Consider the following 20,833-nt stretch of genomic DNA (forward strand, 5'->3'; position numbering starts at 1 on the left):
TGGAACATAATTTTTCTAATGTGTGCATCGGCACCGTCATCAGAAAAGAGCAACCTATGCAGTAGCAAGGTGGAACTCTCTTAGTTAATGATCTCACGAATAAAAGAGTGCAAGTGATTCTTCTAAGCCTGACACCACCAAGCCATGCTTCCCGCTTCTATTGAACTTTCATGTTTCTCGAGACTTCATTCTCCAAGAAATGAAACTTATTGCTAGCCATAATAACCTGAGAAGTTTGTCGGTAACTATTGTGCAGGCATACGGAGGAGGGCTCACGACACCATTCCCAGGCACTTCGACCCCTGGTTGGGCCACTCCATCGGCTGACCTCGACTTGCGCAAGATTGGCCAAGCTCGAAACACTCTCATGGACATTAAGCTGAACCAGGTCGGTATTTCTTTCAGGCCGTTGTAGCTCAGTGGGGTGCGATCTATAGGGGCCTGCATTGTGTACACAACACACCAGTATGCGTCCTGTTTATTTTATTCATTGTAGTAGTTATTGCCTCCTGAGTAGATTTAGAAGTACTGGCACAGTTTCGTGTAGTTTCAGAAACACTGAACACGGCTTTTTTTCATAGAATGATAGGCTTGAACCTCACCGTTAACATGCGTACTTGCTTTCTTTTATTTTATGAGCAGTGCCTTTCTCACTTTTTTTGCTTCACGTTTTATTGCATGGCATGGGTCGTGCATTAACTTGCATGCTTCTTTGTGAATGACACCGACTGTACTACAAAGGTTGCATGCCCAGTGTGCATGTGTCTGAGTACCTTCTAGGTTTCAGTATCCTAGAATCAGTGATGACGCTAGAATGTACTGTGATGCTTGTATAAAAGCTGACATATCTTGCTGCCAATCAGATAACTAATAGTCAATGGCTGTGATCGACACTATCAATGTGCCGTGTGTATTGCTTGTAACTTCACTTTTCATTTACTGTGCACAAGTTTGTCCAATGAAGCGTTTCACCTTTAACAGGAGACTGCCGCATCCTTCATCGACTTGATCATGTGACACCATAATAAAATGGGACGTGTTGAAGTTAATGACATGGCCCTTGAAATCCATATTAATATAAAAAAAAAAGCACAGAATGGCAAGTGTATTTAAATTTCTAATGCTACATGTCCATTTGACACCTTGCATTTTCAAGCTCAGTATGGTGAAGCTTTTTCTTTGGTTCTTCATGAACAGTGATGAAGTTGTGTCTGAAAGTGATGGCTATCCTATTCTGGAAAAGTAAAGCTTATTTGTTTCAGTTTCTTATAGCCAAAGTTAGAAGCCTGCTTCATTGTAGTCCTTTTTTTTCTCCTTTTTCTGAATAGTATGTGGGGAATGCATTTGATTTCCACTTTGTTTAGAATGATGTAATTTTCGGCACAAGGGCCCATTTATAAAGTGGGTGTACGCTGAAATGGGGGACAAGCAGCAATCTGCAAAATGCTGCTAACGATCTCACGGTGTTTTTCAACGTTTCTTCTGCCCCTCGTTTAAGTTGATACATTGGTTAGTTCAACCAGTTTTGTTGATATTATCAGTCATATTAACAAAAGCTTCGTTTATGCTTGTCTGTGCATGTGCCTGGGCGCTGCTGTGATTGCAGTGTGGCTGCTGCTTGGTAGGGCCAGTGCTGCCCATATTGATGGGTTGCGTGGTGAATGCTGTCCAGTTAAAACTAACACTGTGGTTCTTCCTCAATGTATCGCAGGTGTCAGATTCTGTCAGCGGCCAAACTGTAGTGGATCCCAAGGGCTACTTGACTGACTTGCAGTCTATGATTCCCAGCCACGGGGCTGACATAAGGCAAGTGGAATTCATCCGACTCTCCTAGGAACACGATGTTCATGCATCACCTCTGAAGGTTTTTTTTTGCTGTTTGTGTATTTTTTGTAAAAACTTATTGTATATGTGGTGTTTGCCACTACACTCAAACCTCAATACTAACTTGGATATAACGAATTATTGGTTATGACGAAGTGAAGAATAGTTTTGTGAAAGATACAGTGTTATGAACTTATGCTTACAACAATTTTTTTGCATATAAAAAAATGGCCATATTTCTCACTGCCTAACTAACCTGCACAATATATACTTCTTTAATTGAAACAAGGCCAGTGCAAATGCTATTTCTTTGGTTCAAAGAAAGTCGTAACAACTTTGAATAGTAGCAGGATTTCACTTTTATTAGAATGTTAGTCATAACCTAAACAATATGATATGTCTCAATTTTTTCTATACTTACAGCATATAAGCCGGTATAACAAGCTTTTAAACGTCAAAAATGATTAAATGATGTGCCAATAATATGTTCATTTATTCTTGAGGTGGAACTTCGCGACAGTGTGAATTTACAATAAATTGGTGTTTTCATGGCATGGCACCCTTCCACTGCAGTGAAACCACCTTCACACACACAAAAAAATATAACAGGCAAGGCTCTGTTCAGTTTGCTTAAGTTGTTGCCAGACTTGAGGGGCGGGTGTTGCCAGACTGCCGCTGAATATGGTGGCTATGTTTTCTCGTACAGTTTAAGCTCGCCTGTAATGTTTTCCCATCGGCTCTCGCTGTTTTTCAAGTGTACGTGGTGTGCCCGTGTTACTAGGGCACCAGCAACATATATGCCGCTTCGGGATTGTCAGTATTTTGCCATGAGTCGTCTGGGTCACCGCACAGCAACAGAATTATTCATATTTCGGCGACAACAATGTATGCTGCCCACGCTGGGTGTGGAGTTATGCAACACCGTTCAGTTCCCCTGGTAAATCTATTGTCGGGCGTGGGTTCTCTACTTCGAGTTCGAACTCGCAAATTCTCTGCTTCTGAGGCACGATCGGGTCCATGGAAAAACAAGGGCCCACACTTCTGCAACACACACGAGCCATAGAAAAAGAAAAGAGTTAAAAGAGCGGACACTCCCATAGACCCCGGCGGCCCAATCGACCCTAGCGCACCTGGTGGTTGGTGAGAGCAACTGACCTGTGCTTCCTGTTTCGGTTTCACTGGCGCGAATTTTAAAATACTGTGCATAATTGACATTTGGCTACAATGAAAGTTAATGATTTCAGACACTGTTCTCAGGCCAAATGACAAGGCTATTGTTTGCCGTTTTCATTTAGTGATTCCCTATTTTGTCTAGCTCGAAATTGATTATGCGCATTGAATACTTGATGTTATCTTTATTTTGACTAAGTTATCATAAAAAGATGCAGGTAATCATGTCCTGGGAAGCTGGATGGTACCGGCGTCGCATGTCTTTTTGTAGCACGTTTTCACTGCCTCCTTCTGCAGCGGACGACATAGAGCACTTGGACGCATTGCTTGCAATCCTTGTCTGCTGTGATATGAGGCCCCTCGCAGAGGGCGCACTTGGGCGAGCACTCATGGTCTTCTGCAGGAGATGCGGTGCCATATCCCCTACAAATCATGTTCTTCGGGGTCAAGCACACGTCTGCACGGTGATTCAGCCTGCCATAGACGTAGGAATTGTCTGTCTGGTGTCTGTGGAGCGTACAGCGAAGCAAGCTGGTGCCACACATAACATGAGTCAGCACTTTGAGTCCATCAAACAGAACAATGATAGTAGTAGTGTTCTTGACGTGTTCTACTTTGAGGGATTTCAGGTTCCTCGGCTGGATGATCATTTCGCGCAGCTGTTGTGGTCAAAGTTGAGGTCGACAGCCCGCACTATCTCTTTGCATTGTTATCCGGGGCCGCGAGGTACGAGTTGACTTTGTCTTGGGTGGAGCCTACGAGTAAAGGTTCTATTTTCGCGTAAGCACGGGCATTCTGCTCCATAAAGTAGTAACGACAAAAGTGTTTTGAACCACGGCACAAACGATGTCCTCTTCTGTCTCAGCCAGAGTGAGGTGAGCAGCCTTGGTGAGAGCCTGGGTCACCTTAATCTAGCTGATTTTCCTGACGCCCATCTCACCCCTGGGGCAAACGATGATCCTAAAATGCTCCCTCATAGGTGGCGGAGCCTAGAGGTGCGGCAAGGAGTTTTTTAATGACTCCGGCGACGGAGGTGCGGAACCCGCCGCGTCCGCTGCGGCGTTGGGTCGAACTTGCCCTGACGCTGACTCTATGCTGGCTTTGCGACTTGCGCTTCGAAAAAAAGCCATGGTCCATCCGTATTCTAGGTGCTCTTCAGGGGTGATGTCCTCCCCCTCGACCGTCACTTGCATGGACATACTTGGGAGTAGCGAGCGTACGGTGGCATTTGAGAGCTAGGTCTCGACACGCCAAACAACCATGCCTCAGGGCCGGAGTGAAAAGTCCCGAAAAATGGCGAAAATACCACCTACCGGCACAAACTTGGTATCAGCATTGTACTTTGAAAGAACTGTGTTCAGTGCTGGAAAACTTGTTGAAGATGAGACGTGTTCCTGATTGAAAACGTTTACAGTAGCGGGGGCTGATGTTTGCGCGTCCGCACTAGTTGATGCTGTTTATGGCAGTGTGGCTTAAGAAAAATAACCATGTAATGTTAAATGAATTGTTTTTATGTATAAAAATATGCCAAATATGGGAGTATAATTATTCTTTTGTAAAAAAACATTCCGTTGGGTTAGGTAATGATAACTTTTTTGTTTTTCGCACTTCTGTCTTCTGGCGTTTGGTGAGAGCACTAGTTTTTTACGTAGTCATGATGTCCTTCCTGAGGTGAGATTTTTTCTTTCTTTTTTTCTTTGTCTATGCACGGGCCACTAAATGAAACGACCGTGTCAACAGACCGCACAAACACAACTGATTACACAGGAACCGTACGGGAAAGCCGGAACTGCGGGGGCAAACACCCTTAAGTCTGGCAACCGACTTATGCAACGCCAAACGTAACCTTGCCAAATTACATGCAAACTAATATACAGTTGGATAGGTGTTTTCACGGTTTAGCACCTCTGCACTGCAATGAAACCACTTTTACAAAGATTACACACAGACCAATATACACTTATTCATTCATTTCGAATGCTTTGGAATTTTCAATAACTTAAATTCGAAACTGAAGCAAATGCAGAACAGACTCTGATATTCGTTCTAATAATCTAAGCATTCGAATATTCACGCAAGCTTACAGAAAACACAGGTTTGCAAAATGCAAACCTGTGTTCAAGCAGCAAAATGCTAGAAACTTCCGTGTACTGTGCGCTGTCAGTGCAGGTTAAAGAACTCCAGTTGGTTGAAGCTATCAGGAGCCCTTCACTATGACACATAGGCTCTGTTGCTTTGGTACTTGTGTTAAGCCCGTAAACCGAACCACCCTTTCTCAGTGCCTTCCAGCACACTCATTATCAACTTTTTCCTGAGGTGCACATCATGTGATCTGAAATACAGTTGACTCCTGAGGTTCTCGGGGATCCGTTAATAGCTGGTAATCTTGGTACAGAGTGGCAACTTGTTCTTTAAAAAAAAAGTCATTCCACATCTCATCACTTTGCAGTGACATCAAGAAGGCTCGACTGCTCCTCAAGTCCGTCAGAGAGACGAACCCCAACCACCCTCCGGGTGAGTGCTCAAGCAGTCTCATTCGTTGATTGTTCATTATTCCTCTGATTTTGCATTATCTATAGGCTGGGAGTAGTCTTGAGCAATGTGGGAGGTGTTGCATTCTATTCCAACTTCCTGGTGCTTATGCAAATATTATGGACGTCGACTTTAGAGGAAAAAAAAAGGGCTCAGCAGACAGTACATCAATAAATTTTCTGTTTCTGGGCCGTCTTCTACAAACTTGGGTGTAATATCTACCAGACTACTACACTCAAACCTCGATATAACGAACATGGATATAACAAAATATCGGTTATAATGAAGTAAAGGAAATATAGACATACAATAGATCCAGTGTTATGAATAATCTTTATAACATATTTTTAGATATAACGAATTTATTTTTATCTAACATGAAACTTTGTTATAGTGAGGTCTGAGTGTAGTATACTAATTTTGGTGTTCTCGTGAAAGGTGTTCTCACAATGTGAGGCTGAGGTTCCACTGAAATTCTGAAAAAGGAAAGCTGCTTGATTTTTACGTTTTTAATTTTTGCACTATTAAATGTGTGATTCATCAGGGAACATGTTGCCAAAGCAGCTACATTACCACATTGTTTCTTTGCAGGTTAGGGTAAAAGCTGTATTCTCACTTATCAATAAATTCTTGTCGACCTATAGTGAAAACCACTTATAGCATGATTTTTTTTCATGACTGCACAGCCTGGATTGCTTCCGCACGTCTTGAAGAAGTGACTGGCAAGATCCAGACGGCTAGGAACCTGATCATGAAGGGTGGTGAAATGTGCCCCAACTCTGAGGACATCTGGCTGGAAGCTGCTAGGCTGCAGGTAAGCACTGTTAAGCACGAATTTACTGTTCCCATTGTCAGCGAGTTCAAATGACTTTGGGCCAGATGCCAGAGTTGGGATGCAGCGAAAGTGTGTTGTAACGAACTGCAACAGCGGGTAGGCATAGTCTGCAAAAACATGGTAATTGCCCTCAATATTTCTAGTGGCCTAGTGAAGTTTGAGGCGTTAGCTTGTGCCACAGCAAAAAAAATACTGAGGGCAAACAGTGGAGGCAAAATTTTTCATGACAAAGTGAAACGGCCAGTGTTCTTATTTGACTCCGTGCCTTCATTCTTTCCATGCTTTCTTAACTACTTATCAGCTGCTCACATACACATGCACGCACACATGTATTTGCACGCATGCACAAACACCCACGCAAAGAAAAATGAACTGGACCTGACGGAAAGTGCGCAAAGCATACAAGGACAGATACTTTGATCGATCAAATAAACATGCCTGCTCATTTCACTTGCATCTTGATTTTGCGTTCATGAACAGCGTAAATTTTTCAATCACAGTCAATGATGCCGATGCCGACATTTCTGCGAAGCAAGCTCTTAAACGCTGTCGCGTTAAAATTTGGAGCCAGCGAGTAGACACTTGAACACATCCAATTGGGCGCAAACAGCGATTCCGCGCAGAAGTGGCCTTGAACGAAAACGTGGTGAGGGCGGTGTACACGTTTTTTTGTAGGCTAGCGGAGTTTTATGATGAAAAGTCATCAGTGCTGTGCCCAATTTCGGGATGTTTTCAGGACGCCGAGCGAGCGCAGTTTCGCCTTTTCAATTATTCTTGCTCCATGGTCGGAGGCATGTACTGCCAGACCTTTGTTGGGGGCGTCATGCTTCCGTGGCTGCCGATGTCGCCGGCGTTTAATGACTGCTACTAGATGGCGGAGTAGCCGCCATCTGCATGTGCATTGTCTAGGCAGTTACAACGGCGACTACATACACTCAAACCTCTATATAACAGACCGAGATATAACAAAATATTGGTTTTAACGAAGTGAATGAAGAAAAGTTTCGCGATAGATATATTGTTAGGAATATGCCTTTGTAACAAACTTTCAGTTAAAATGAACTCATTTTCGTGTAAAATGCAACTTCGTTATAATGAGGTTTGAGTGTACAACCACGGCTTATGACTTGCTGGAACTGGTGCTGCATCATGAGCATGAGTGTTTTGTCATGCTCTCGCCGACGACTGTGGTGGTCGACCTGAGTGAGTCCGGTGTGCCTCCGTCTTCAGGCGGCAGCAGAGTTACCTTGCTGGGCGACTGAACAGTTACTGCGTCCGGCGGCGTACGAAGTGCCGCGAGGAGCCGGGCATTGGCTGTGCCGACGTGTGGCCGCATACGCCCCATGCGGTTCTCTGTGGCCGTGGTTAGCCAGGACATTCGCGTGGGTTAGCTGTGCGGTGTTGCCTGCGTCCTTCTTTTCTGCATTCTTCGAGGGGAGGGGGCAGTATGGGGGTGCTTGGTGTCTCTGAGCGCTCGCCAAAGAAGGGGGTGATCGCGGGTGGCTTGTGGCAGGCGGCAGCCGCTGGCAGTGGGTAGTTGCGGCCGAAGCTCAGACAATTAAACATGCTTCTTCGTCGGCCTCCGCGTCTTCCCTGAGGTGTTTTGGGCTAGCCGCTGCCCGGAAACCCACACAAAGTATTGCATGCTAACAATAGCACTGAATCTGTAACGCTTAGTACAATGATGTTTTGTCATTTACAATAATGAAATTCAAAGACAGATACAGGGCTTTACGCACTTGATTTTCATTTTTTGGCTCTGCGACAGGCTTGCCAGCACACTTTTCAATAGGCTTGTGTGAATAGTGAATTTTAAGTTCGAGGTGAATGTCGATTTTGGTTGGATAATTTTAAATCAAATTCGGATAGTTTATATATTGCATATTATAAAAGAAATTGGGTGCATTTGTCATAACCTAACTAACCACCACAATATATATATTCTTTAATTGAAACAAGGCCCCTGCAAATGCCATTTTTTTTATTGCATCAAAGGAAGAGGAAACAACTCCGAATTTAGCGGGATTTGACTTTCAGTAGAATGCAAGTGGGACAGCCTGTAAAAATTATGTTACGTTTTAAAATTGCTATAGTTAGAGCATACAAATTGGTGTATAACAAAATAGTAGAAAATGAATTGATGTGAGGGTAATAGCTTATTTTAACCTTGAAGTGGAGCTTTGCTTCAGTGCAGATTTTTTTTTGCATTGGTGTTCTCACGGCTTAACATCATTTCACTGCAGTGAAACTGCTTTTGCAGGAGGTTACATGCAAACTAACATACACTTAAAATAGGTGCTTTCACGGCTTAGCACCTCTTCACTACAGTAAAACCACTTTGACAGAGAGTTTGCAGATTAGTATATTACAACAATTAGTACAGATTAGTATGTTTCACAGCAACTAGATCATGCCAATAAGATAAGGGAAATAAGCTGCCGCACTGGCGCATCTAAAATGTTATTTTTTCCCGGGACGATAGCGCGGTGGAATAGGTTGCCTTCTGAAGTAGCAGAGGTTATTTCACATGAAGTTTTTTGAAGATTATTTCAGGGTCTAGCAGTGTTCTCGCAAGGGTGTGTAGGGACGAAACAGTACTGTGAAGCTGCTTTGTATTGTGTACTCCTATGTGCCACTACGTAATTGACAATGAATTGCGTTATTATTGTGATGTAGAAGTGTGAGTATCTGTATTCAGTGTTGAGATTTTGTGTTCTTTCCCCCCCCCCCCCCCCCACTGTAATGCCATTGGGCGCTTTGGGAACTATGATAAATAAATAAATAAATTCAGATTAGTATATAATTTAATTATTCATTCCTTTTAAATAATTCAAAATGTTCAAGAATTTGAATTTTATTTGAAGCAAATTTGAATATACTGCATTATTTATTTGAATAATTGAAGCATTCAAATGTTCGCACAAGGCTGCTTTTCAGTGCCAGTGTCGAGTATCGCGGTGCAGGTTTCGTTGCACCTCTTTCAAGAGGTGGCCTCATGCTGTGTGACCAATCAAATTTGTCAGTGACCATTTTAATACCTAAATCAACATTAACCTAAAATAATGCCAGTCATTCTTTTTTTACTTGTCCTTATGGTGCATGCTTTGAGGAAAAGCCAGGTTACTATAGGTGGGGAAAGCTATGGAAAAAAAAAAAGAGAAAGAATTTTGAAAAATTTGAGACAGTCGAGCTTCGTCACGCCCAAGCAGCAGCGACATGATGGAGGCTCTCACTCTTGCTTATCATGCGACTCCCACAAGGTGTACAAAATGCAGTTGTCTGATACCCTATAAACACGTGTAAAGGCTGCTTTTTCAAGTACATATTATTTTTTTTAAAAATCGGCGTAAGGGCTGCACCTGCATTTTCTTCAACCAATACGTATTCGAAACGTGCGCGTGGGTGAGAGCTTCTAGGCGTAGTTGATAGATGACACAAGGGAATGGAATCACTTCGATTGCCATCCTTATTACTAGATTTTTTTTTCTTCGTGTTAAGATGTTAATGAAGTGGGCTAAAAATTTTAACTTTTTCATTAGTGTTTGTACACCCGCCAACTAAAGGTTATAAGCAGGATTTTAACTTCTCGGCGCTATCCCTATCGACATTAGCGTGACCAACTTTGGCATGTTGTAGCACGGCTGGCATGGCATTTGTGTAGTTTGGTTTGTGCAGTTCAACCAGCCGTTTGGTGTAGTTTTCCGCAGACCTTCATGATAGATTGTTTTATGTAGGGCATTTACGTTTTGGTGCGATGGGCAAGCCCCTTAATAGCTACATGGCTAAGCTGAAGGTGATTCAGTATGCTCTCGAGCATGGAAAACAAGCCGCCTGCAAAAAATCCGACGTTGACAAGAAATATGTGCGACGTTGGTGCGCACAAAAGAAGCCTTATGCAACACCAACAGCAAAAAGCTCTGTTTTTGCTGTTGCATCAAAGTGAATCACAAATGCGCTTTGAGTTGAGAAATGAGTGTAGTAAGTTTATTTGCAATATAATCCTGAAGAAAATGGAGAGAAGTCCTCTTAAGTACCCTCTCATTCGAGGGTTGCCGTGTTTTTACCCCAGAGAGATGTCGAAGACAGAAATGTGCCTTGCGAACTTGAAAGTTGTTCTTGAAAGCTTATTTGACAGCGAGCTTCTTTCTGAGCACAAAAAAATAATGTGTGTGCACAATATGTTCAGTTCTGCCAAGAAAAAAAGCATGAATTGTAAAACTCTGTAAGAGACTGTGAACACCTTGACATTCTCTTTGTGCGCTAATAAAGCAAAACCCGTCATTCTCAATATTATGGGAAGTGCTGTAGGTCCTTCTCTTGCTTGGGCATGAACACACTTCCGTGGAACAAGGTTTCAATGTGAACTAGCAGATCGCGGTCAAAAGCATGGTAGAGCTCTCGCATATCTCTCAACTAGTCATCTGCAAAGTTGTTAAAACTGACGGTGGGCTGCTCAACGTTCAACTGTTGAAAGGACTGAAGTCATCAGTGCACCAAGCCAGGCCTAGATATTGTCGCGGGTTATAAATTACAGGGGGTTTATTTAAAAACACGGGCAGTGGAACTCGTAGAGACGCTTTAAAAAGAAGGCCGCTAGGATTGTCATCTTCTTCAATCGCCTGCGCTGTGCCTCTCGAGCAAATCCGCGTTCTTCGTTGTCATCACTATCTCGCCGCTAAACGCAGCTATGCACGCGGCAATATGCATTATATATGGGACAACAGAAGAAGCAAGCAGTGGCACATTAGGTAACTTCGAAAAGAAAAGAACTCGAACTCGAGCTGAGCATGCGAGAGAGGAAGCCAAAGCTAAAAAAAACTGTAAAGTACTTGCTGGAGTCAGCGGATCACTTTTTGGAAGACGCCGAAGCAAGAAATGACATGACTTCTCTTGTCAAGGCAAACGGTTTTCGTTGTATAGCCAATGAAAAAGAGGCTGAGATAGCTACTCCTGTAAAAGAAATTAGTGCGAAAATACAGCTTCTTTCTGGAGTCATGTGCGAAAATAAAATTACGTTGAAACTTCTTGAATTTTTCCTGTTTGTAGCCTTGAAATCCTTGAAAGCTCCTTGAATTTTCAGCCAAATATTTTGTGCGGACCCTTTTTTTTTTTTTCACATTTTGTTCAGCTTTTAAGGGGCCCTGCAACACTCTTCCAAGGAATGATTGGATGGCTTCATTAAAGGAATGAAATGTCTAACGAAAGACTGCCACGAAAATTCTTAAAATTTATCAAGTAGGAGCGCAGTTAGGGGGATTTGACGCTCACTTTAAATGCTTCCTTTTTCTTTTTGTACTGGCGAGCGTTCTGAAAGGTGCAACAAGGGGGATGAAAAGGCACAAAAAAAAAAGGGGATTTATTCATCAGCATGCGTCATGTGCTCTTTGTTCTCTCTTTTGTTCATTCAATACACGGCTTACTTTCAGTATGGTTGTGAGTGCACACGAGGGCACATAGTGGCATCTTGTGGCATCTGCAATAGCTATGCAGCTCACGATGCTTAAAGCAGCCAATGGCCGTGGACTTCAAGTGCATGACATGGGTGATTTGAATTTAGGGCATCTTTTGTCAAGAGATTGGGGGAGGGGTGGGACAATTTTCAGCTGACTTTGAGAATTGTGAATTTTATGCTTCATGCTTTGCTATAATGTCAAAGCCCACATGTTCTCAAGAACCTTGACTACAGATGGGCAGAGTTTCTTGATTATGCTCAAAATTGCCATAGGATCGCTTTAAATATCTTGTTCCCTCAAGCCCCTTCTGGGTTCATGTTGCCTAAGTTGTGGGTTCTCACGTTGCAGCCAACAGACCTGGCCAAGGCTGTCATAGCACAGGCCGTGCGCCAGATCCCCAACTCGGTGCGGCTTTGGATCAAGGCTGCCGACCTGGAGACTGAGCTGAAGGCCAAAAAGAGGGTCTTTCGCAAGGTACGTTTCTTTGTCTCTCACAACCGCGGCTACTTTATATGATTCTGATGGCTAGAAAAACAAGAGAGAGGGGCCAGAGCTGTCTAACAAGCAATGAAAAAGTTAATGGTAGGCATGATCACTAACGGGTAATGTAGGATGCATTTGCCAGATCTGAACTTGATCAGTGGGCAAAAACCTGCTTAACATGAATGAAGTTGAGCCTCAAGTGACACTTTCCTGTTCGTTACATTTGCCAAGCTCTTGTATTCCAAAGGTATAAGACCTGTCTGGTAGTTCCTATGGGGTTGTGTGTGTGCCATTTGGAATGTTTTTTGCCTTCCCAGTTCTTATGTGTTTAAAAACTGCAATGGCAATTGGGCACAGTGTTATCCTTGACTGACAGTGCCTATACTGAGTGTTCTTGCATCATGTGGCTGTGAGACTGCTATTCGCATATCTTGATGTTCACCAGCAGCCAGCCTTAACACAACTTCAGGCATTGAAAAGATAAGATTGGTTAAGCTATAAGGAAACAAAGGAAAGCACAGCATCTTAACAGACTGCTTTATTTTAACATTTTCTGCTATCCATTCTGCTTAGGCTCGCTTACTTGTTCAGTCATATGTACAAAGGGAAGGAAAAAATAGTTTTTTTAGCTGAGCATATTGCTCATGAAACAAGTATGAAGTTGCTCGTCACTAGTCACTTGTCATACATGCCACTGCTACATCTTTCGTGCCATCAACAGTACACGTGGATTTAAATGCGACATCATTTTTCTTTTTTTGCGTAACGACTTTCATGAGTGCTTGATCATGATAATCATATCATGTCACTGCAAATCAGGCTGTGAATGTAATGTTTGCTCTTGTGTAAGTGTTCCATTCAAAATCAGACCGATATGACCCAAACTGTAGATCCTGGCCATGAAAGTACAGGCATTGCATAGCGAATTTTCGAATTTTCTAACTTTCTTTTGTGTGTACTGTACAACCAACACAGCAATGCCTCTGAAGCCTATTGCACGAAGAAATTGTCAGTTGCTTTTGCAAAAAAGATGAAATGGTCACGAATACTTTGCTGTCGTAGTGTGTAGACGTAAACCTAGAGTGAAGACAATTGTTATTTGCAGACACACAGGCATGGTCGTCGGCAGGATTTTCTCTTGGAAGGTGCAAACCAGTGTCGCACCGTGGTTTGGAGAGGGGGAAAGCATAGGTGTAGCTTGGGTGAAGGCAAGTGCTGGTGAGGCTTGAGAGGAGCAGGTGCCCCTTTTGCAGCCTCCCAGCCAACACCCATGCTCAGTGGTCAATGCATGAGATAGAATGCATGATGACAGCTTAGCATATTCAAGAAGGATGGCACTCGGGCAGTGGAATGATGTCTGCTTTTCTACTTCAGTTGTCTGTTCACTTCACCTGGTGGCCATGTATCCTTCACCTCATCTCTCGGTGCTCCTGGCACGGCATGAATTGCAGGAAGATGAGGCAACTTTCTCTAGAGCTGTTCATTGTACAGATATACCAATTGCAGGTCATATGTTATTCGGTTTGTGGAGGCTGCCATTTCAGTTTCCTTTTCATGCTCGTGCTGCTCAAACTGCTCTATGTTTCACTGGGCTAACTTTCAAATATGGCAGAGGCACAGGTCTGTTTAGGTCTGTTTGCGGTGGAGTGTACGGTACATGTAGAATTGCGCTTTCATCCACTGTGTGAACCAGGCCTGTAGTCAGGAGGAGTGCTCTAATGGCCCGAGCTCTGCCCGAAATTCGGATGGAAAGGATTGTGCTACTGAGAATAAGCAATGAAAAAAATAGGGGTTTTTCAAGACCTTCAATAAGTGCCCCCCCCCCCCTCTGAAAAAGTTTCCTGGATAAGAGCCTGGTTAAGAGGCAAAGAACACATGGCGAAAACTGTTGAAAAGTAGCTATCGGCAGTACGACCACTGTTTGTGCCCAGGCCCTGGAAAGCATTCCAAACTCTGTGCGTCTGTGGAAGGCAGCTGTGGAGCTGGAGGAGCCAGAGGATGCCCGCATTTTGCTCAGCCGTTCTGTCGAGTGCTGCCCCACCAGTGTTGAGCTGTGGCTGGCCCTGGCACGACTCGAGAGCTACGAAAATGCCCGCAAGGTACCCTGCATTTCATTGCTTTTTGTGCTTGGTGTGTCTTGTTCCTATATGTATGAGTTTTTTTTCTAGAACAGTTGGTAGATGCAGTGGGCTTAAATAAATAGCGTCTCCCTTCCATATTTAACTTTATTTTAAACTTCATAATTTATCTTCTGTGTCAGCCTGGACTACCGTGAGTGCATTTTTTTTTTTGCTAAGACAGTCTAAATTTGTTCTTGAAATGGCTGGCAGATTCGGTCAAACTATTAGACGGGTCAAATTAAGTTAGAAGCAGGAAAATAGGTGACAAACAAGGCTCTTTGGCAAATAGTAAACTTTAGGTTCGAAACGAATAGTCATTTCAGTCGAAGAATTTCAAATCGGATTCGGATAGTATGTTCTGTAAAATTCTGAGCAACTGCTCCCACCTGTACGAGCCCCCCCCCCAACTTCACTGGAAGTTTCAAATATCTGCGTCGTACCAGGAAAGCGTCGCCTTCCTTCCACTGCTCTACCATAACGTGCCCAGGCGAGAGTAGTCTGCCACATCCAGTTAGCAAAAAAAAAAAAGTTTCCTTAGATATTTATACAAATATTGTTTTTTTTTTGCCCTGCTGGCAATGCGCCGTGCTATAAATGAGAGCCAGAAGACGCGCGAGGAACATTTTCAAGCTTTTTTTTCTGCTGCGAAAATTTCGCCGCCATCTTGAATTTGGTGCCGTTCCGAAATAGCCATGCATTCCCCCACGTTTCTGGCGATTTCGACAACGTTGGGAGGAAGGCTTGCTCAGAATTTTACAGTATATGTCACCTATTATGAAAAAATATGAGTGTATTTGTAATTACTCAAGAAGCCTGCACAATATCTTTTAACATGGGCACAAGGCCTGTGAAAATGCCATTTTTGGGGCTAAGTGCTTGCAAGATGACCAGGCATAGGTAGATATTTTGGCACCTCGAATATTCAAACGAATATTTCAGTAGTCAAATTCACCTCATGATGAATTTGGATTCTGCAAAGTTTTGGAGTACTTGAAATAAGAAATGTATGTCTGTTTTAGTGTTTAAAATCCCGCTGTAAAGGTGCTTTCACTGCTTAGGGTAGGTGCTATGTCATGAAAATAAATGATGCAGAGAAAATCGCACTACCTCTGTGACACACTTAAAGGTTAAATGTACATATTGCCTTTACTTTAGTTAATTATTGTTTCTTCTTAAACTTAAAAAGCTTGATATATGGGCTTGTAGTTGCTTAGTATAGAAATTTTTAAAACATAACATCTCGTACCAGTTATAACTTTCACTCTACTGCTACACAAATCTCGTTAGTATTCAAGATGGCTGCCGCTTCTCTTTAAACCAATAAAATGAGTTTCACACATGCCCTGTTCTAATGCTTAAAGGTATTGTGAGATTTAGTTAGGTCATGAAAAAATACTAAAAGATACTGAATTTTTTAATAATATCAGATAAACAGACGGGCGCAGGATTTGCAGAGGAAATTCAGCAAGCGCAAAGAAGTGGTTTTCGTTGACGTGGCTCGTTACGCGCACAAGTGCGGCTTTGTGGCTGCGGCTTCGACCACGAAGGCAAATGCAAGACGAGCGTCACGGTTAAAACCCAGCACACAGAGACGGCCGAGGAGGTGGCCATCGCCCTTGCGGTGGCCATCACTGAGGCTGAAATAGTGATCAGCGACTCGCAGGTGGCGATACGAAACTATGCGTCCCGGGAGGTGCTGCGAATATTGACGATCAACGCGGAGGGAATATGAAACAAAAATGATACATTTGTGAGATGGACACCTGCCCACACGCACTGCCCTCTGGCCGGCAACGAGGCTGCAGACGCGGCGGCTCGAGAGCTCACGAACCGTGCAGCTGCGCATGCCGATGCCGCCTGTACCGAGGCCACACGCGGAAAAGTGTGGGAGTGGGAGGAACGTATGACTAGCTAAAGTGAGATTACGCAGCACTACAAGCTCGGTTGGCGTAAATACCCACTACCACATAGCAAATTAACTAAAAAGCAGTCAGTTGCGTGGAGACAACTCCAAACAGACACTTTTCCAAATACAATGATCTTTTGCCTCTGTTATACCCTGATCTGTATTCTACAGATAAATGCAAAGGATGCGATTCCCGGGCAACCCTGGGCATATGTTATGGGAGTGCTCGAGTCTCGATGACGCAGTCGGCAGTACAAACTAGGAGGCAGTCTCGAACCGCAGGGCGTGCTGGGAGGCGGCTCTGCTCAGCTCTGCATTAGAACAACAACTATGGGCTGTCTAGCGAGCCGAAGAAGCCGCCCGAGCACAAGGGCTCGCGGCCGATGCCTAGGCCGGGGTTCAAGCCCGCCCCGATTTATCATCTCCGGACTCCTAATAAATGTTGTTTCTCTCTCTCCAACCTCGATATAACGAATCTGAATATAACGAAATATTGGTTATAACGAAGTAAGTTAACAATACTTTCCCAATAAATATAGTGTTAGGAATATATCTTTGAATAAATTTTTGGGTATAACATACTAATTTTGCTATAAGATGCAACTTTGTTATAATTAGGTTTGAGGGTATACTATTCGAACTGTTCACTTCGAAATTATTCAACCAAATTACTGTTCACTTCAAGCCTCATGCTTACTATTTACCCATCTATAAGGATGACGAAGCGTGGGTTGAGAGCATTGGTCAAGATTGAATTAGCTGAAGTTGAATTAATGACAGCCTACCATATTGAATGTTGTGATTTGTTTCCTATTAAATTACACTTTTCAGCTATGTTCTTCTGTACGTAATTACGAAGGAATCATTATTGATGTGTTCTTCATTCTGTTCCCTTTACGTCCCTGTTTTCTTAATTCTGTTGCCGGATCCCTCCTCCCCTCCCAACTACACCAGTGCTCGTACAGCAGCTGTAGGTATTGTGAATAGTGGTAGACATTATAAGAGACTGCAGCATGATCAGCAACATTTGGGTGGGATCAGGCATATTTAGAATGCTCGTATGTTCCCATCAATTTTGCTGTGACAGGTGCTGAACAAAGCCCGAGAGAACATTCCAACTGACCGACAGATTTGGATCACAGCTGCCAAGCTGGAAGAGGCCAACGGGAACACACACATGGTTGAGAAGATTATTGATCGAGGTGAGACTGTAATCCTACAGTTGTTTGTTATGGGTAATAAATTTCATACCTTATGAGTGTTATATTATGGCAACATGGCCCTGCCAATTAAAGTGAATCAAGATGCTTGGGCTCCGGCAGCCCAGATTTTGTTTGCTTTGCGGAACACATTCTGCACTGTCGTCTTTAAGAGGGAGGGTCACACTTCACAACAAAAGTCTTGTAGGCAGACTCGACAAATTAAAGAATGAATGAGAATTATTCCTTGCAATGAGCAGTCATAACACTGGAGTGAGAAGAGCTGTGAGAAGTGCAGTGCAGCCTTCAAGCTATTTCAGTATGCTTTTATTGATGTTGCCAGTACAGTAAAGATGCAAGCTGAAACAAAATTGAAGAAAGCAAAGAAAAGACCACTATCTAAGCAACAGGGCAGTTAGGGACAGTTTTTGTATTGGAGCCACTGTTGCAAGCTGACCATGCTACAGCTTCGGCCAAAGTACTGGAGTGACTCAGGAGCACTGTTTCTTTTTCTCTATTGTGACAAGAGCGCACCTCTTATGCTTGGTTATATGAAATCACCATGTGTAATAGTGGCTTCCATAACTGTTAAAACATGGAGTCCCTACCACATGGCTAGACAGATGAGCAGCATGACATGAAGTAGCTGACAAGAAAATTGCGGCTACTACATTGTTTTTTCACGCTTGTATTTCATTCTTGGCATGTGTTTATGCAAACATGCGAACGCCACGAACACACACATACCTGCTCGTGCAGCCATTGCGTCCTTGCGTGCCAACGGTGTGGAGATCAATCGTGAGCAGTGGTTCAAGGATGCCGTGGAGTGTGAGAAGTCCCAATCGATCCTCACCTGCCAGGCCATCATCCGCACTGTGGTGGGCATCGGTGTTGAAGACGAAGACCGCAAGCACACCTGGATGGAGGATGCTGAGGCGGTACGCCAGCTCTTGCTCTTCTCCCTTTTGACACAAAAGTGTTTTCTAGTTAGAAAAATAAAAAGCATGCAACCTGCTGGCATCCACAAAGGCCATGTCTGGAAGGCACTTCTTTAAACTTGTGGGAATATTCGAATGCTCGGAATATCTGAATGAATAGTAGAGTATTCAAATTCTCTTCAATTTGAATTTTAAGTATTGAAAATTTGGAAGTATTCGCAATGAACGAATAGATGTATATTGATGCGCATGTAACTTTTTGTAAAAGTGGTTTCACTGCAGTGTGCGGATGCTAAGCCGTGAAAGCACTTTTTTAAGGAAAATTTGCATTGCCGTGAAGCCTTACTTCAAAGTTTTAGGGGCCCTGCAACACTTTTTGAGCGTGGTCAGAAAACGCTGCCGATCGGTAGTCGAGGCTACCGTAAACACACGAGCCAATTATAGTGCAGCAGGCGGCCTGCAATTCACTATTTCTCAATGTCAGCTAAAACTCTTTTTCTGTTTTCTCAACAAAGGACGCTACAAGCTCAAAAATCGCTCGTCACAGCGATTGACTGATTTGAGCATGGCGTGTTTGGTCGTTACTGGGGCCGCCACGGGAGGCCGCGACATGTCCACACATTCGTGGGCAAGCGCACTGAGAAGCTGCGTATTCAAAGAAAAAAGAAAAAGTGCGCAAGGTCATGAGGCACGCGTGACGTATTTTCTTTCCCTATGCCATCCCTCTCTGCTTAGCATCTAGGGCTTTTGTTGGAACGAGAGAAGAGGAAATGCAATGGCAGCGTGTGACAAATCTTTGTAATACCCCTGTCACACGGTCACCACTGAACTCTGTTAAACTCCGTCAACGTGAATTTCCCCTAGGGAGTTCAACGGAGATTGAGTTGTGGGAGTGTCACACGGCAATGACAAGGTTGTCATAGCTGCCGCGAGAGGGCTCAGGCAGCGCTGTTGGATTTTCGCAGAAGTATCCTAATGTCATCCCTAGATGCTTTTTTGTGGATCTTCGTTATGCCGTTTTTACAAAAACACTATTGAGTAGGTCTGAAGCAAACAAAAAATTTAAATGATTTCAAATGAAAACGCATTCGCTAAGTGTAGCGATGCTGGCAGCAACGGTGGCCACTTTGTGCCCAACGCTAGGTTTGTTTACATTGCACCATTCTCGACTAATTGTTGTTTTTGTAGCCCGTTCATGAAAGTTATTGTGTTTTCTGCTTTCGTGAGCGCACTCCAAGTTGCCGTTGATTTAGGTCGGGTTCAATTCTTTCAGCCGTCGAAGCAGGTGACGATAATTCAGCGCTGCCAGTCATTCCTCTCACGGTCAAACTTAAACACGGCGACGACAACAATCGCACGAATGGACGATATATTTTTATGTGGCAGCGCCCGGCCCGACTGGCGAGGCACGGTGTGGAGAGCATCGGTGTGGAGAATAGCAGCACTCCGGCGAGTATATATATATGCAAACAAACACGTTATGAATGAGTACTGCTACAACAACAAAGAAAAATGCTTAATACTGCCAAAATGTATTATTGTACTCACTGTGGCAATTGTTACGCTCTAATTTTTTTCTTGCCTTCAGATACTGGGGACGAGAGTAACTCGTTCCGTTGCAAAGGGAGATCGTCGAACGCGGTTTGCGAAATGCTTCGTTTATGTTCGTTTGCGTAAGGGTGGATGGTGACGTAGACCCCATCTCCTTTGTCGTAAGGACGAGGGAGTTAAATGGTGTTCGTGGGTGCCCGTGTGACAGGGGTATAACTCTACTCGTACCGGACACATTCTAAAAATTTTTGCTGCAGTGAAGTTCTGAGGCAATAAGCTCTTTTAGTGAATTCATTTCATGGCTACTTGAAAATGTGTTGCATGGCCCCTTTCAATGAACATATTACCCTCAAATCAATGCATAATTTTTTCAACTTAAAGAGCTTGTTATGCCAGCCTGTAGGCACTAAGTATAGTAAATTTTAAAATGTTACATATGTTACATCTGTTACATATTACTTGCAGTCTACCGAATGCCAAATGCCAAATCCTGCGACTACTGAAAGTTGTTTAGGCTTCCTTTTTACAAGCAAAAAACAGCTGTACAGAAGCCTCATTTCAATATTTCAAAAATATTTTGCAGGTTAGTTAGGTTGTGATATATATATATATATATATATATATATATATATATATATATATATATATATATATATATATATATATATATATATATATATATATATATATTATTGCTCTGCTACCAGCTCGGAATAAGTTCACATGCTACTTGACGCCAAACAGGCGTCCACATGATACTTGACGCCAATATTGACGCGAAACAGGCGTCTAATAGCTGTCACAGTAAGCAGCTGCATCCAG

The 20,833-nt window shown here is 43.2% G+C and overlaps 1 protein-coding gene across 1 annotated transcript in view; it reads left to right on the forward strand.

Annotated features, from left to right (window-relative positions):
• The window catches only part of Prp6 (pre-mRNA processing factor 6), a 73,484-nt gene that overhangs the window by 23,390 nt on the left and 29,261 nt on the right, over nt 1-20,833 (forward strand). Inside the window, exons 8-15 of the mRNA XM_037421989.2 lie at nt 257-388; nt 1,712-1,806; nt 5,444-5,508; nt 6,213-6,340; nt 12,163-12,288; nt 14,229-14,396; nt 17,411-17,525; nt 18,282-18,460. Coding sequence (XP_037277886.1) covers nt 257-388; nt 1,712-1,806; nt 5,444-5,508; nt 6,213-6,340; nt 12,163-12,288; nt 14,229-14,396; nt 17,411-17,525; nt 18,282-18,460 — 1,008 coding nt within the window. The remainder of the gene's footprint in view (nt 1-256; nt 389-1,711; nt 1,807-5,443; nt 5,509-6,212; nt 6,341-12,162; nt 12,289-14,228; nt 14,397-17,410; nt 17,526-18,281; nt 18,461-20,833) is intronic.

This window comes from Rhipicephalus microplus, chromosome 2, assembly GCF_043290135.1.
Source record: "Rhipicephalus microplus isolate Deutch F79 chromosome 2, USDA_Rmic, whole genome shotgun sequence".
NCBI classification, from domain to species: Eukaryota; Metazoa; Arthropoda; class Arachnida; order Ixodida; family Ixodidae; genus Rhipicephalus; species Rhipicephalus microplus.